This window comes from Pongo pygmaeus, chromosome 8 (assembly GCF_028885625.2).
Source record: "Pongo pygmaeus isolate AG05252 chromosome 8, NHGRI_mPonPyg2-v2.0_pri, whole genome shotgun sequence".
NCBI classification, from domain to species: domain Eukaryota; kingdom Metazoa; phylum Chordata; class Mammalia; order Primates; family Hominidae; genus Pongo; species Pongo pygmaeus.
The window spans coordinates 23,483,718-23,502,016 of record NC_072381.2 but is presented as its reverse complement, the minus strand read 5'-3'; the positions used below and the strand labels follow the sequence as shown (position 1 = coordinate 23,502,016).

General features: G+C 42.7%; 1 protein-coding gene across 3 annotated transcripts in view; it reads left to right on the top strand.

Moving 5' to 3' along the window:
• C8H10orf67 (chromosome 8 C10orf67 homolog) overlaps nt 1–18,299 on the top strand; it is a 162,276-nt gene that overhangs the window by 20,751 nt on the left and 123,226 nt on the right. For 2 of the 3 annotated variants that reach the window (XM_054436314.2, XM_063669644.1), the window contains exons 3-4: nt 3,015–3,158; nt 4,731–4,805. In XM_054436314.2, coding sequence (XP_054292289.1) covers nt 3,015–3,158; nt 4,731–4,805 — 219 coding nt within the window. Of the gene's footprint in view, nt 1–3,014; nt 3,159–4,730; nt 4,806–6,632; nt 8,931–18,299 lie in introns of those variants that run through there. The other variant, XM_054436315.1, reaches the window with a different exon arrangement.

Below are 18,299 nucleotides of genomic sequence, written 5' to 3'. Positions count from 1 at the left end.
AGTGTGGATGTTATCTTCTGGGTTCTGATATAGTCCCCTAAAGAATGCTGAAGTTTGTTGTTGTTGTTGTTGTTGTTGCTTTTGTTTTTTTGTTTTTTTGGCACACAATTAACTTGTTTGGATTAAAACAGAAAATGATATCTTTTTTTTTTTTTTAGCAGCCCAAATCTTGGTTTTGTTCTATTATCTCTAGCTGGGCTATTTGCAGTCTGCCCCATGTATGTATCTCTCAGGGATGAGCCAGAGGTTTGTTCAGAGGTAGGTTTCATTTTTGTTTTTTGTTTTTCTGTTTATGAGACAAGGTCTCCCTCTGTTGCCCAGGGTGGAGTGCAGTAGCACAGTCATAGCTCACTGCAGCCCCAAACTCCTAGGCTCAAGTGATCCTCCCATCTCAGCCTCCCAAGTAGCTGAGACTACAGGCTACACGCCACCATGCCTGGTTAATTTTTAAATTTTTTGTAGAGATGAGGTCTCACTATGTTGCTTAGGCTGGTCGTAAACTGCTGTCCTCAAGTGATCCTTCCTCTTTGGCCTCCCAAAGTGCTGGAATTACAGGCATAAGCCATCATGCCTGGCTTATTCAAAGTTTTTACCGTGATTTTAGAGTTCCCCTTTCTGATTTTTTTTTCACCTGGGACCCCACCCAAACACTGTCACTTAACCTCTCAAAGTCTTGATATTCTCACCTGTAAAATAAAACCTCCTATATAGTATGAGGATACTAAAAGGAAATTCTTCCCAGGATGCCAGTCAAGTTCCAAACTAACTGTGAGTTAGAAACCATTTGTAGACTTTGCAAGGGGAATGTTTCACATTAGACGAATGTCTCTCAGCTTTTGAATCAGATCAAGCACAATAAAGAAGGTCAGGGAATGAAGAGAAAAAACTGCCGAAGTGGACTCTAGAAAGAACTATTGCCATGGTTCTTATGGGAGAAGGGCAGCAGAAGCAATCTTCCTCAACTCAAAGCTAGGAAGGCAGGCTTCAATGGAGCTTGAATGTATTTGCTGCTATTAGAAGACACAAAGGACTGGTGTTTGACTCATGCTTGAGGAAGCTAAAGGGGGCTGTGATGAGAAGATAGAATGGCTTGATTGGGATCAGTCTGCACTTCCAGAGTTATTGGGGAACGGATGTGTAATTGTTTCCCAAAAACCATATATGGCCTTGAGAGAGAGAGAGGTGAAACCAGTGTAGGGTCATTTTGGGTCCTGTCCAGTAGAGTGATCTGGAAGAACAAAGGACTCCTAACAGCAGGGAGAAGAAAGAGGTGAACTCCAGATTCATAGAACCTGAGGAAGGAGTAGCAAGTGACCACTCAGAGTAGAGAAGCATCTGCTTAGGTCAAGATATATCTACAAAAGAGAGGGTCCCGGCAATCAGAATCTCTAGAGAAGCTACATCAGTGCCCAAGGGAAGAAGACGAGTTAGTTCTCCTGCCCTGTAGCACCATGGTGAAGCCACCCCACCAGATAGGAACATCCTTGCCCCTCTATCCCTGCTGCCTTGTTTCTTGTGGAGATACAGCCACTCGGGTGCTGGTGAGGAGGTGAGCAGAGAGAGCTCAAGGGTGAATCACTTTTTTTCATTACTCTCAGCTTGGAGTAAAGGGAAAAACCTTATGAATGAAGTTGGAAGCATTTTAACTCATATATGTATATTTAGATGGAGTCTTGCTCTGCTGCCCAGGCTGGAGTGCAGTGGTGCGATCTTGGCTCACTGCAACCTCCATCTCCCGGGTTCAAGCTCCCAAGTGGCTGGGATTACAGGGGCGCACTACCACACTTGGCTAATTTTTTGTATTTTTAGTAGAGACAGGGTTTCACCATGTCAGCCAGGTTGGTCTCAAGCTCTTGACTTCAGGTGATCTGCCCACCTCAGCCTCCCAAAGTGTTGGGATTACAGGCATGAGCCACCTCACCTGGTAGTTATATTCTAAATGCTACTCTGAGGTTGTATTTGTAGCGATGGTAGCACTATGTTCCCAAGAATGAATAGAAAAGTCATGGGATTTTGTCATTTCCATTCAGAGCAGGGGAAGATTACATAGAGAATACATTATTTTTTAGATCTCTCTTTTTTTCTTCTTTTAAGTTTTTGAAGAGATAGAGTCTCACTATATTGCCCAGGCTGATTTCAAACTCCTGGGCTCACCTGATTCACCCACCTTACCCTCCCAAAGTTTTGGGATTACAGGAGGGAGCCCTAGTGAATACATTTTAAATAGATGGGGGTAGATAAAAATACATTGTGTTTTGATTATTACAAATGGTTCTTAGTTAACATACCGGTTACATATTTAAATGCTTGTGCTAGTAGATTCTCAGCAAATGATGATTCTTGCCTCTCTTTTCTGATCGGAAATCCACATCTTGAGAACTATACCTTTTGAGGTATGACAAGGCCAATATTAACACAGATATTTTCTTCTGTGTGGGAAGAAACTGCTAGGAAACCCTTGTCTTTTAGTCCATCAGCATATCTTAGTTTGGCAAATTAATTGTCACTTTGAAAGCCTGGCCACCTAGGATGGAATTACTGGAATTCCACAATGCATACAATCATCTTAAAAATGAGGACAGACCTCTGACCAGGAACCCAGCTTATATGTCCAGAACCAGAGAATACATTGGAATTTTTACACAGAGGACCTTTACTCTCTATCATAATGTACATTTTTTCCATTTTTATTTAATGTGTGTATATATATATATTTTTTAACTTTTAGGTTCGGGGTACATATGCAGGTTTGTTACATAGGTAAACTCATGTCACAGGATTTGTTGTACAGATTATTTCATCACCCAGATACTAATGCTAGTTCCCATTAGTTATTTTCCCTGATCCTCTCCCTCCTCCCACTCACCACCCTAAGTAGGCCCCAGTGTGTGTTGCTCCCTTCTTTGTGCACATGAGTTCTCATCATTTTGCTCCCACTTACCAAGTGACAACATGCAGTATTTGGTTTTCTGTTCCTGTGTTACTTTGCTAAGGATAATATTTTCCATTTTTAGATGATGAAATCCCTCCAGGTAGATTTTGGGTTCCTCAAACAATTGCTTCAGTTGAAGTTTGAGGACCGACTGAAAGAGGAATCTTTGCGTCTCTTCACCATTCTTCATGACAGGATCCTAGAAATTGAAAAGCATTATCAACAGGTAAATGTTCTCTTATTTCTTTTGTTTTATGTGGATTGATACTGTGCTTAGATGTGTATGCAGTGCAGCTTAGAATTTAGTAACTTGTGAGGGCAGTGTAATTTGCATTAGTTGTGTCTCATGTGGTAATTAATACACAGAGCTTCACTATGTGTCAGGGACTTGTGTAAGTACTTAGCATATGAACTGATTTAATTCTCACATTTACCTTATGAAGTAGGCACAATTATTTTCCCTCTTTTACAGATGAGAAAACTGAGGCACAGAAAGGCTAATTAACTTGTTCAAGATCACCAGTTAAAAAACAGGAGAGGCCAAGCACACATGCCTCTAATCCTACCACTTTGGGAAGCCAGGGTGGGAGGCTGGCTTGAAGCTGGGAGTTCAAGACCAGCTTGGGCAACATAGTGAGACCCTGTCTTTACGAAGAATAAAAGCATGAGCCAGATGTGGTGTTGCAGGCCTGTAGTCCCCAGCTTCTTAGGAGTCTGAGACAGGCGAATCACTTGAGCCCAGGAGTTCAAGGCTTCAGTGAGCTATGATCACACCACTGCACTCTAGCCTGGGTGACAAGTCGAGACCCCCATCTCAGAAAAACGAAAAACAAAACAAATGGACATTACTGTTATTTCTGTGCCATAAAAACAAGCAAACAAAAACCATCTTTTGCTGACCACACCATGTTAAGTACCATGCTAAGCCCTTAAAATATATTTACTCTTTAAATCTCTCAAAATGTTAAAATGGAAATCCTATTGTCCCTGATTTACAGATCAAGAAACAGCTTGCCAAGGTTAAGTAACTTGCTTAAGGTCAGACAGATAGTAAAAGGTGCGATGATATTTAAATTCAATACCATCTGACTCTAAAGCCTATTTGAGGCTGGGAGGCGATGGCTCAGGCCTGTAATCCCAGCACTTTGAGAGGTTGAAGCAGGAGGATAGTCTAAGTCCAGGAGTTCGAGATCAGCCTGGGCAACAAAGCAACACCCCATCTCTACAAAATAAATTAAAAAACAAAATTTTTTTAGAAAAGTATAAAGCCTATTTGTTGTTTATACTCCATGCTGAAATCAGAATTGTTATCAGAATCATGGGTATTTTTTTTAATGCACTCTCTTCTATTGTTAATCTAAGCAGATCTAATCAAATTAGTTGATTAATCGGAAAATAACTCTAGTTTGCAGACTAGCTCTATAGATTTCTTTTCATGAGCATATTCCATTCAAAAAGTACAAGGACTAGAAGAAGATAGGCATCACAAATAGACTTTACTACTTTTAAAAGCAGTTCTAGGAAAGCACTAAAAGACTTTACTCAAGTGAAAAATGAAGTGTTCAAATTATCTGTATATATTTTATCCATATGATCTCTCTATTGCTTTTGGTTGAGTATAAGTAAAAATAAAATGTGTCATAATGGCTGCAGGGTGGGAGAAATTATTATGAATTGAACTTTCCAATAGATTGTGATGATTCAGATGATGTTTTTTTACTATGAGTCCCTCCCTAGTAGGTGTGGGCCATATTTAGAAATACATTATGGCGCTTATTGCGTTTATTTTTGTTTGCAGAATGAGGATAAGATGAGAAAATCCTTCAATCAGCAGTTAGCTGATGCCATAGCTGTTATCAAAGGAATGTACCAGGTGAGTTTTTGTTTCTGGTGCCGTAGTTGTGGGCAAGGCTAGCTTCAGCTGCTGTGTGCAAGGAGTGGGGATCACCTTGGCCTCCCAGTCTGTGTTTCCAGCTCTGAAGGCCTGTTTCCTCGATTTTCAGGTCACTTTAGAAGGATCAGGCCTAGGACTGTTTATGCTCACATTATAATGCTTTCCAGAAACTGGGAAATTCTAATCTGGTATTCAGGACACCTGGGCATGTAGCAAAGTAATCCAAAGTTTATTTGGTGAGGCCATAGCTGAATAGACGAAGGTCAGATGGTCCTAAGAGAGAGTTCAGAGAATCTGTAGTAAATTCCAGTGAACAGTCTCTGACCCTTGGTGGATTAACTTTTCTAATGACAGGGACATTTCTATCTGCCAGACATGTGCTTCATTTTCCTTCACAATGGGAAAATTCCTACCTTCAGTGGTTTTCTTAGACTAAGCAAAGACCTTGTGCTTTGTTTAGCGTTTATAACTATATTCTCACTTTGCATCTCAATATACTTCCATAAATAAATTTTTTGCATACTTCTTTTTGGGCACTGTTTGCAAGTTTCTTATCATAGCACTCAACACATCTGTATTTAATTATGTAATTGCTTGTGAAGTGTCTCTGTTCCATGCCAGACTGTCAACCTTAAGGATCTCCTGTGTGTTACTCTCTGCTGTGGTTCTGCCTTTAGTGCTGTGACTGGTACATAATTAACAACCAGCTACTGATTGCTAAATGCATGAATGGTCACCTGTACCTGTGGCAGACAGTGGTGCTGCCTGCTCAAATGTCATTCTCTCCACTGCGCATTCTCCCCACTGCTTTTTACTGACAGGGGCACTTCCAACTATAGAAGCCAAAGTGCTAGATTCTTCCTCTTCCAGCTCCCTTTTCAGCTATAGCACAGACATAGGCAAAGTCAGGTCCCTAACCAATGAGACCTGAAGGTGAGTTGGCTGTGAGATTTTGGGGGAGGTTGTTCTTTCTAAGTAAAAGGGACTCCTGAAGATATCACTTCACACTGGTCAAAATGGTTATTATTAAAAAGTCAAAAAAATAACAGATGCTGGTGAGGTTGCAGAGAAAAGGGAACACTTGCTTATGCACTACTGATGGAAATGTAAATTAGTTCAGCCACTGTGGAAAGCAGTCTGAAGATTTCTCAAAGAAATTAAAACAGAACTACCATTTGACCAAGCAATCCCTTTGCTGGATATATATCCAAAGAAAGATAAATCATTCTACCATAAAGACACATGCATGTGTGTGTTCATTGTAGCACTGCTCACAATAGCAAAGACATGAAATCAACCTAGATGCCCATCAACGGTGGACTGGATTAAAAAAAAATGTGGTACATATACACCATGGAATATTACACAGCCATAAAAAATAATACAATCACATCCTTTGCGCAACATGGGTGGAGCTGGAGGCCACTATCCTAAGCAAATTAATACAGGAACAGAAAACCAAATACTGCATGTTCTTACTTATAAGTGGGAGCTAAACATTGAGAACATATGGACAAAGAATGGAACAATAGACACGGGGGCTTACTTGAGGGTGGAGGGTGGAGGGTGGGAGGAGGGTGAAGATCAAAAAACTACCTATTGAGTACTATGCTTATTACCTGGGTGATGAAATAATCTGTACACCAAACCCTGTGACATGCAATTTACCCACGTAATAAACCTGTACATGTACCCTCTGAACCTAAAACAAAAATTGGAAAGAAAAAAAAAGGGTCTCATGGAAGACCCTTTCTTTTTCTTTGCTTGACATTTTATGTCTCCTTCTGATGCTTGGATTTGCTGCAGCCACTGTGAAACCAAACATTGAGATACTCTGGATGTGCTGAAGGTAGCAAGGTGGAAAGATGAGAAGCAGAGGGGTCCCTGGTAATGTCATTGAGCCATGAAAGTAACCCTGGACTTGCCCTGCCTCTGGCCTCTTATTCATGAGATAACAACCCCTCAGTGTCTAAGCCACTGTTAGTTGGCTTTTCAGTTACTTGCAGCTGAAAACATCCCAGGACAGATTGCTCTGCTAATGATCTCTGTGACTGTGTGCCAAACTGTGTTTCCAAAGGCATCTGTGACACTGTCTCCTACTTACGTGCTCTTGTGCAATGTTTGTCTCCCATCAAGAGGTGGAATCTGATTCCCCTCCCTTGAATTAGGGCTGCCCTTAGTGACTTGCTGATAAACACAGAATGTGGAGGAAGTGAAGCTCCGCGTCTTTTAAGTTAAGGTCAAAAGAAGTCTTGCAAGTTCATCCTTATTCACTCTGAATGTTTGCCCTCTACATTGTCCCTCCCTGAATTGAGCTACCATGCTGACAAAAGCCCATGCCATATGGAAGAGCTACATGTAGGTACTACTGGGTCTCCAGGCTCATCTGAGCCCAGCCTTTGAGTCACCCCAGCCCAGGAGTCAAAAATATGAGTGGAGAAGCCTCCAGATGACTCCAGCTGCCAGCCATGTAGACTCTTTTTATGTGAGGTCACAGGTCTTACAGAGGAGAGATAAGCCATCCCTGCTGTGCTTCTACTAATTCCTGACTCATTGAATTTGTTTTTTTTCTTTGTTTTGCTTTTTATTTTTGGGTTTTTTTTTTTTTTTAGAGACAGGGGTCTCACTGTCTCCCAGGCTGGAATGTAGGGTCTGCTCATAGCTCACTGTAGCCTTAAACTTCTGGACTCAAGTGATCCTCTGGCCTCAGCCTCCTGAGTAGCTGGGACTACAGGCATGTGCCAGCACACCCAGTTAATTTAAATATATATATATATGACATGGGATCTTGCTATGTTATCCAGGCTGGTCTTGAACTCCTGTCCTCAAGTAATCCTCCTGCCTTAGCATTCCAGAGTGCTAAGATTACAACCATGAGCCACTGTGCTGGCCTAATTAATATTTAATGGAAGAAGACAGAAGGAAGAAAGAGAAAGAGGGAAGGAGGGAAAATGAGCATTATCTGTAGCAGTTTTATATATATTGATTTTGTAACCCAAAATCTTGCTAAATTCTTTTTCTATAGACTCTTTGGGGCTTTCTATGTAAACATTTATGCAACTGAGAATACATATTTTTTGTTACTTCATTTTTCATCCATAAACCATGTAATCATTTCAGCAGTGGCCTGTCTGGGGCAGCTGCTGCAAAGATGCCGGCTGCAGCAGGGGAGATATGGCCCGGGCTATACACTCTACTAAGCCGGCAGGAGCCAGGAACAAGCGGGAGTGGTGCCCACCTTCTGAGTTGGTGATGGGGGAGCTCCATGCTCCTAGAGGCAGCTGCAGCTGCCCAGCCATGGTTGCAGACCCAGGCATCCCTGTGCTTTTGGGGGCCTAGGAAGCCCCCCTGCTCCCAACAGGCTCAGAAGTGCCTGCTCCTGCTGCCTGGCCTCTCCTCACTCCTGGTACCCACTCTGATTTTGGAGCAAAGTTGTGGCCAAGCCCGGGCACTGTCATGACCCAGCCAGGTGTGTGTGTGCTTGGGATGGTGCTGACACACCAGCCCCCTGCTGCCTTGGCCCCCTCCAGAGTTTGGGTGCCAACGAGCACAGGAGGGAGGCCAAGGGGGCACTGAGGGTGGCACAGCACAGGCCTGCAGGCATCCCTTGGCATGAACAGCCTAGGCACCATGAACAGCAGCAGGAAGTGACAGGCTCCTGAGTGGAAAGGGATGTGTCACTGGTGAAGCCCCACCTTCAAGCCAGGGACGGCCTGAAGCCTGGGGGCCAGGCTGCCAGTTCCACAGACTGGAGTGAGAAGTTTTGGTGCTTTTTTCAGGCCCGCCTATGGCTGCCCATTGACCAATCAGCATGCATTTCCTCCCCTCTGAAGCCCATAAAAACCCTGGACTCAGCCAGACTCTGGCAGAAGTGGGGATGACCTGCCTGCAGAGAGGAGTTATTCACTGTGGGGTCTTCTCTAAGCTGAGAGCTGAACAGATATCAGGTTGACCTGCCTGCAGAAAGGAGCTACCCACTGTGGGTCTTCTCTTAGCTGAGAGCTGAGCAGATGCCGGATGACCTGCTTGCAGAAAGGAGCTACCCACTTCAGATCTCCTGAGAGCTGTACTGTTGCTCAATAAAGCACCTCTTTGTCTTACTCATCCTCCAGTTGTCTGCATATCTCATTCTTCCTGCATGTGGGACAAGAACTTGGGACCCACCAAATGGTGGGACTAAAAAAGCTGTAACACAAACAGGGCTGAAACACACCCCTTGCTCACCACACTGCAGGCAACAAGAAGGAGATAAGAGCTGCCGCCCTTGGGGGAGCCCAAACCTAGAAGCTCCCTGAGCCAGTGTTGTGACACCCTCTTTGGGGCTCTGCAGTTCCTGGTGTCTCCAAGCTTCCAGGTGCCACTGTGTTCCCCCATGCCAGCAGTGGAAGCCACTTGTGGTATACCTGGTCCAGCTGCAGCCTCACAGGGAGCTGGCGCCCTTGTCGGCACCTGGTGCTGCCTGCCTTGCTGCAGCTGGCATGCCTAGCTGTGTGCAGTGGCTGGACCCTGCACTCACTCATGCACCCCTTGTTGCTCTGCACCTGGCTTGCCTTTGGCAGGCATAGGATCCAGGCTGGTAGTATGAGCTGAGCACAGCCTGCCAGGCCAAGTGGGTGGAATGAGCCCAGCAGGCCTGAGCAAAACTCAGGCAAAAGTGCCACTGACCACAGAGGTTTCTGGCTGGCAAAGCAACACCCCAAGGATCCTGTGACAGCATGGTGGCACATGCTTGTAGTCCTACCTACTGAGGAGGCTGAGGTGGGAGGACTGCTTGAACCCAGGAGTCTGACGTTACAGTGAGCCATGATTGTGCCACTATATTCCAGCCTGAGTGACAGAGCATGACCCTGTCTCTAAAAGAAAAAAAAAAAAAGGATGCATTTAATCTATCTTATCCAGTATTATTCTTGTTTATAATGAGAGAGTAAGTCAGAATTTCGTGGTTTTTAAAAACATGCTTTTGTCCAGGCATGGTGGCTCATGCCTATACTCCTAGCACTGTGGGGGGCCGAGGCAGGCAGATCGCCTGGGCTCAGGAGTTTGAGACCAGCCTGGGCAACATAGTGAGACCCTGCCTCTACAAAACATACAAAAAGATTAGCTGGGCATGGGGGCATGTGCCTAGGGTCCCAGCTACTCGGAAGGCTGAGGTGGGACGATCACTTGAGCCCAGGAAGTTAAGGCTGCAGTGAGCCATGATCATGCCACTGCACTCCGGCCTGGGTGATAGAGCGAGACCCTGTCTCAAAACAAACAAACAAAACACATGCTTTTATAATTCTTTGTGTCTTCTACAATTTCTGGGACATTGATCTATTTCTAATGTATATCAAATGTTCAAAAATATAGCTGAATAATGAATATTACGCTTTGTCCATACGCTTTATACTTCTAGGAGTAGAAAGCTATGAAATGATTAAATTCTTCATATTCATCAGTTTTTCATAAATATGTGTTGGTTAAATATGCTTCATTGTGGTTAGTTGACTTATGAAAAAATTGTTTATATTAAATTAAATTAAAGTCATTATTGGAATCTTTGCTTTGGCTTGTTGGCATCACTTTGATCCATGACCTCAGACAGCCTTCCAGATCCTGGCCACCCAGTTTGTTAAGGCTTAGTCATAAGGAAGAACAGAAGAAAGTTGAAAATGAAACTAAGTGCTGTGTACGCTTTTTGTAGATTGATAAGTATAAATGACTCTCTGCTGCCCCCTGGAGACCAGTTAAAGACACAAGTACCTGTACTTTTTTTTCAGCTATGAACAAGTTTCTAAATTTACTTAACTTTTGCTTCTAGTCAATTGAATACAGCAAAGATAAAGAGTTGTATGTAATTATGTTACATAAAAGGGTAGCATCTGTCTTGCTAGAGTCTCTCTCTCTGTTGGCTATGCGAGAGGCTATGTAGGGGAAACCCACGTGGCAAAGAATTGAGTGTAGCCTCTGGCTGACAGCAAGAAACTGAAGCCTCCAGTCCTATAGCTAAAAAAAAAGTGGATTTTTCTACAACCTGAGTGAGCTTGGAAGCAGATCCTTTCACAGTTGTGCTTCAGATGAGACCAAAGCCCTGAACACCACCTTAATTGCAGCCTTGGGAGACCCTAAACAGAGGACCTACCTGAATTCCTGACCAACAGAAACTGTGAGATAATAAGTGTGTGTGTGTGTGTGTGTGTTTAAATTTAATTTTTTTTCTTTTTCATTAGAGACGGGTCTCAATATGTTGTCCAGGCTGGTCTCAAGCTCCTGGCCTCAAGTGATCCTACCACCTCAGCCTCCCAAGGTACTGGGATTATAGGTGTGAGGCACCGTGCCTGGCCAAACGTGTGTGTTTTAAGCCACTACATTTGGGGTAAAACTTTTATGCAGCACTCGATAACAAACTCATCCTTCATATTTAGTGAGCCATTGAATCCTACCAGTTCTTTGTTGTTGTTTGGTTGTTTGGGTATTTTTTGTTGTTGTTGTTTTTGAAACAGGGTCTTGCTCTGTCTCCCAGGCTGGAGTGCAGTGGCACCATCTCTGCTCACTGCAACCTCTGCCTCCCGGGCTCAAGCAACCGTCCCATCTCTGCCTCCCAAATCGCTGAGATTATAGGCGTGAGCCACCGTGCCTGACCATCCTGCCAGTTTTCTACCTCCTAAATCCATGTCTTGTTATTTTGCCTCTGAACTAGTTTAGATAGCATTGCTCACCTGGCCTGTGGCTGGTGCCTTCTTATCTCTTTTGGTCTTCATTAAGTCCATCGTCTGCCCAGTCATCTGGGTGGTCGTTCAAAACACAAGTCTGACCACATCCTGCCCTGTTTAAATCCTTCAGTGTTTCCTCCATGCCTTTAGGATGAAGTTTAAGTGCCTTAGCATGGCTTAGAAGGTCCTTTTATGTCTTCACTTTTATCTGTTTCCACTTCTTAGCTAAAACTTTACCCTCCCACAATACTGGGCTGTCGCCTGCTTCCCTCAGCTCACCTCAAGTTATTAACCACCTCCCTGGAATTTTCACATAATGTCCCTTCTTGCTCTTTCTCTGCTGAATAATAGCTACAATGAATTGTATCACATTTACCCAGTACATATTGATCTGTCCGCTAGACTGTTCCTGCAGAGCAGGGACTGAGTCTTACTCATCTTTGTATTCTCCCAGCAGACTGCGTGGTACATAATAGGTTTTTGACATATTTTATTGAATATGATCAAGAAGAGTGTCAAGATATCTTGACCTACACCATGGTACTGGAAATAGATCATGAATTCCTAGTGGAAATTTCCTAGAATAAAGGCAATCCATAATGTCAAGGTCTTTAACTGTTCTTTCACTCACGTTTTGATTCATTTCATCCATCCATTGTCTGATTTTCCAGCAGAGGCCCAGAGCCAGTCCTTGTACTCATTGTGTATAATCTAGTGGTCGAGAGATAATAAACTTAGCAATTACAGTCCACATTGGAGGTTTGTACCCAGTGGGTGCATAACTCTGGCAATTTGGGTGAATAGTTAAGGAAGACTTTTAGGAAAAGTTGATTCCTATGCTGAGCCTTGAAGGACAATGAATATTTGGGGGAGATGGGGTGAAAACAGGGAAAGAGAAGAGAGGGTGGAGGGGTGATAAAAGAGATTTTGAGGAATTGGTTTATGCAGTTATGGGGGGCTGGCAAGTTTGAAATTTGCAAGGCAGGCCAGCAGGCCGGAGACCCAGGAAAGACTTGATGTTACAACTTGAGTCCGAACGCAGTCCTCTAGGAGAATTTCCTCTTCCTCAGAGAATCTCAGTCTTTTTCTGAGAAGGCCTTCAATCTATTGGATGAACTCCATCTACATGATGGAAGTATGAAGGGTAATCTGCTTTACTCAGAGCTACCAATTTAATTATTTATCTCATCTAAAAATACCAGCAACACCTAACGTTTGAAAAAGAGTACCATGGCCTAGCCAAGTTGATGCATAAAATTAATCATCACAGATATATATATGTGACTATATAGATGTATGTGAATGTGTATATGTAAGTGTGTAGATACATTTATGTATATCCTAGTTCTGTCTATGGAGAGCGCCTAGAGGAAGTGACACTCCTATAGCAATGAGTACACCTGGAGTTCAGCTTTTAGATTCAAATGATATTCTACACTAAAAGAAACCAGGGCTTTTTGGAGGAGTAGCCAACTCCAGGGCAATGACAGGGAAAATGGAAGAAGGACCTGAGATATTTGTCGTAACTGAAGCAAGCAAATGCTCAAAAAATTATGAAGGCATGTCAGAACACAGGAGTCAGCTGGTAGGGGCTTCCTTCATTCCACTTGGTCAATCTGGGAAAATTCATGCATCAAAATAAATAATTATAATTATGAATTGTAACCATTTGAATAAAATAGGAATCCATGAGCTCACTGTTATAAGTAAATAAGTGAATAACTAATGCATTTATTTATTTCAGGAAAAGGTTTATCTTACGGAAGTACTAAAATATCTCCCTACAAATGCATATTAATACTTTAACTGGGAGTAAATACATATTAATTAAGGAGTATAACATGTATTAATTAGTAAGTATAATACTTATTAATTAACTTTACAGTGAAGAAAGTTGATACTGACACCATCTTAACTAAATGATAAAAGTTAATATCTCCATTATAATAACCTTCATTATCTAAAAAGGTTACCATATCACCTTTGAAGTAAGCAATTGACTTGCTTCCCATCCAGTATTGTCATAGTCAATCTAAATGTTCACAGACTAATTATTCCCTAGTTTAAATGTTGCAAACTAACAGCTGGACCTTAATGAGAATGACGGCACCAAAATATAGAAATTTTATTTTAGAAAGTTAATGAGACACTTGAAATTCCAAAAACATTTTCCTTGAACAGCAGGCAGTAACTATTTTGATGTTGTTACTGAACCCAAGCTGGAATTTCTTTTTTTTTTTTTGAGATGGAGTTTCGCTCTTGTTGCCCAGGCTGGAGTGCAATGGCGCGATCTCAGCTCACAGCAACCTCTGCCTCCCGGGTTCAAGCCATTCTCCTGCCTCAGCCTCCGGAGTAGCTGGGATTACAGGCATACGCCACCACTCCCAGCTAATTTTGTATTTTTAGTAGAGACGGGGTTTCTCCATGTTGGTCAGGCTGGTCTTGAACTCTGGACCTCAGGTGATCTGCCCGCCTTGGCCTCCCAAAGTTCTGGTATTACAGGCGTGAGCCACCCCGCACCCAGCCCCAAGCTGGAATTTCAAACTCCTGTGTTTGATAAGTGAATTGTGCAGCCTGATTGAACTTTGTCATACTCAGGCCCTCAGGCGTGGATGTCTGTTGCTCCTGTCAACTTGACAGTTGTGAGAAAGAACCTCTCGATGAAGGACAGGCGGTCACATGATTAGGTTGGGATTTAAACTAAAGGGTAACACATTTTTTAGTAAGCCACCCTAAGATGGGATGTTAAAATGGGACTCTTGGGTTTCAGTTTCATCCAAAGCCCCAAAAGTAGAGAACAAAATACTGTTCAAAAGTGAGGTGTGGCTGGGCGTGGTGGTTCATGCCTGTCATTCCAGTGCTTTGGGAAGCTGAGACAGGAGGATGGCTTCAGCCCAGGAGTTAGAAGCTGCAGTGAGCTACAGTCATGCCACTGTACTCCAGCCTGGGTGACAGAGCAAGACCCTATCTAAAAAAAAGAAAAAAAAATAGATGCCATCAGGATGTTCTTTGAAGGACATTCCAGGACTTGGTGGAGCAGCTTAATTGGCCAGTACTAGCCCATCATCCATCTCCAGGAAATATAAGAGAGATCTTGAATTTGGAAATGGACAAGGCTGGTCAAGAGGACCATTTTGGGGAAAGCAGGCAGCATGGAGTGCTGACCCATAAATGGGAGAGACAAAGAGAGTATTTCTCCTTCGAGCCAAGCAAGAGCGGAATCTTGGACCACTTGGAGAGCTTGACAAGCGTCCCTGGGTCTGAGACATGTGAGGACTGGTATGGGACTTGCCAGGAAAATTCCACAGAAGAGCAGGAGGGCTGATGGAGCAGAAGCCTGCTGACAAGGACCGTCTGGAGAGGTGACAGGATGCCAGCAGAAGGGCAGGTCCTAGGACAGAAGCCAGCGAGGCACTGCTCCTGTGAAGGGCATTGCAGGAGGCCAGGCCAGCATGGACCCTCCTGGGAACCAACGGCAGCAGGTTACTGTCAATTGGCACTTGTTTCTGTTCCCTTAACGTTTCTCCCTCTCCTCTGCACCAGACCATTGGAGAATCTCAAATTGTAGAAATAAAAGGAAGAGAGGCTCAACCCTTCTCCTCCACTGCAGACTGCCAAGTCTAAGGGGGGCCAGAGTGGTGGGAGGACAGAAGCATTAATGGGTAAGAGTTGGCTAGACTAGAATGTTTGGTTTTGGTTTTGGTTTTTGCTTTCTTCCCATTTTCTTTCTTCCTTTTATTTTGTTGTCATTGTCTAAGATTAAAGTTGTTACTAAGTTAAAAAAATAAAGCCATGGTATCTTCCTGAAAGTTCTAAAAGGTGAGAACTATGAGACTAGAAACTAGATTTGCAGGGGCAGTGCGGAAAAATCACACTGCTTTCTGCTATCTCCCACAGAGTCCAGCTCATTCTATAAACACTAGTGAAGCATCAGAAACATTCCAAGAGATGAAGAAAAATGAATCCATTGTATTTGGACCTTACAACTATTTTATGAAAAGCCAAAAGTAAATCCCTCCAGGTGGATTTTGGGTTCCTCAAACAATTGCTTCAGCTGAAGTTTGAGGACCAACTGAAAGAGGAATCTTTGAGTCTGCACTAATAAAACAAGGTTAGGAAGCATGTAAAAGTAAAAGTTTTTTGTTCTTCCAAAGAATTGTGGCCCTCCCTGTCCTGAAGTCCAGAGAAGCCGAGCCCATCCAGAAGGCAGGCTGGCTTAAGCACCTCTCAGTGTGGTACCTGGGTGAGATTTTAAATGAGTTTCCCAGGGCACTTCTGTGATATGCTCTGATGAAGATGACTTTGTGCCAGTCAGAGCATCATTCCCTAAACAGCCTGCATCACTTTCTCATTAATTTTTAGTGCATTGGTCTCTGGGCTGTCATGCAATCTTTGTTTTGTTGGCTTAAAAACTTCTGTTTTAGATTCAGAGGGTATATGTGCATGTTTGTTACATGGGTATATTGCATAATGGTGAGGATTGGGCTTCTAGTATATCCATCCCCCAAATATTGAACATTGTATTCAATAGGTAATATTTCAACCCTAGTCTCCCTGCCACCTTTTTCCCTTTTGGAGTCCCCAGTGTCCATTATTTTCATCCTTATGTTCATGTGTACCCGTTGTTTAGCTCCCACTTAGAAGTGAGAACATGTGGTATTTAGTTTTCTGTTCCTGCATTAATTTGTCTAGGATAATGGCCTCCAGCTCCATTCATGTTACTGCAAAGGACATGATTTCATTCTTTTTAATGGCTGCATAGTATTCCATATTGTATATATTAATATATTACATTTTCTTTATACAATCAACCATTGATGGACACTTAGGTTGGTTCCATGACTTTGCCATTGGGAATAGTGCTGCGATAAACATACAAGCGCAGGTGTCTTTTTTAAGAGTGAAATAAACCCAACCTATTCAGAACATAAAAATTAGTTAGAGTACATGTGCGCAATGTTCTCTAACTAATTTTTATGTTCTGAATAGGTTTGGGTTTATTTTACTCTTAAAAAAAAATAGTTAGAAAATAAGCAAATAATAAAGTGACCCCAAGAAGAGTTTTCACAGGATAGAGAAAGGACATAGGGGTGGAAAGTGGGTGGGTGGGAGACTGGTGCTAAGGCTTCCAGAGCAGGTAGCATCTGGATTTGAATGACAACAGCCACAACAGGACTAAGTGCTAGGATATAATACTTACTGGGGGCTGTCTGTGTTGTAGGCACTGTCCAAAATTGCTTACATGCGTTATCTTATTTAATTCTCACAATTCAAGTACTATTATTAATAGTCCCATTTTACAAATGATAACATTAAGACACTCAGGGTTTAAGAAACTTGTTCAAGGTCCCAAGCTGACAGAGCTGGTCTGCAGACTTAGGCTATCCCACTCTAATACCATTCTGCTAGAATGACAAGCAAGAGCTTATTGGGTCAGCTAAGAGGGAACTCCAAGTGCAAAGGCACAGAGACCTGTGGCAATGTGGTGTTTCTGAGAAGTTGGATGCTGAGTGTATCAGTATTGATAAAATGCCCAGTTGGGGTGAAGAAACAGGAGAGAAGACTGGCATGAGTTGCTGGCCAGGTAAGTTGACAGCAGATCATGAAGGCTGCCGTTTTGTATACCATGCTAAGGGAGTTGGATGTTAGCCTGTAGGAGGAGATGGGGAGAGCTGCATTTCAGAAAGCTTATTTGGCTACTGGATGAAGATTGGAGTGAAGTGACAAAACAAGAGGCAGGGAGGCTAGTTAAGAAGCTTTTACAATATCCAGGTGAACAAGGCAAGTACGAAGATTGTAGTGGAACAGGAAAGAAGGTGATGGGGTTTGGTACAGATTTAGGGGCAGATCGAACAAATTTGGTTAGTTCGTGAAAGAGAAGAAGGGGCTTAAAATGAGTTTCTGGTTTATGCTGCTGTTAATAAGGGGACTCAGAAAGGATGACAGTGAAGGTGTTGAACTCTGTTTGGATCTGTTGGATACATAATGCCTAGTAATACTTAAGGGCCCTAGTAGAATAAATGTGTGTTGACCTTAGCAGAGTGAGCTGTAGACATATGTAAGAATAGATGTAAAGACTAGATCTACATAATCAATACTCTTGTTTAAAAATCACAAAATTTAAGGCCAGGAGCGGTGGCTGTGTAGTCCCAGGACTTTGGGAGGCTGAGGCAGGTGGATTCCTTGAGCTCAGGAGTTTGAGACCAGCCTGGGCAACATGGCAAAGCCCTGTCTCTGCAAAAAAAAAATACACAAATTAGCCAGGCATGGTGGTATGTGCCTGTAGTCTCAGCTACTTGGGAGGCAGAGGTGGAGGCAGAGGTGGGAAGATCACTTGAGCCCAGAAAGCGGAGGTTGCAGTGAGCCAATTGCATCACTGCACTCCAGCCTGGGTGATAGAGTGAGACTCTGTCTAAAAAAAAAAAAAAAAAAAAAAACAACTAAATAAAAAATCTAAATAAATAAAATCACAAAATTTTAAAAGCTGATATTGGATATTGTCATATGGAGTATTCTTTTTCACTCTTTTTAATTCTACTGTACATTCATATATGATTTTTTAATACTGTATAGATTATGCCAGTGCTGTTCATAGCCACCTTCATATATTATTATTCTTAGTCTGCTGGTATTCATCATATTAGGACAATTTGAGCTTACAAATCTAACTCTTTTGAAATATAGCATTAAGTATATTAGCAGATATTACTAGGTTTTGCTATATTTCCTGTATGTTGTATGTACCCAAATATATTAGTAACAAACACACAAAGAATCAAAT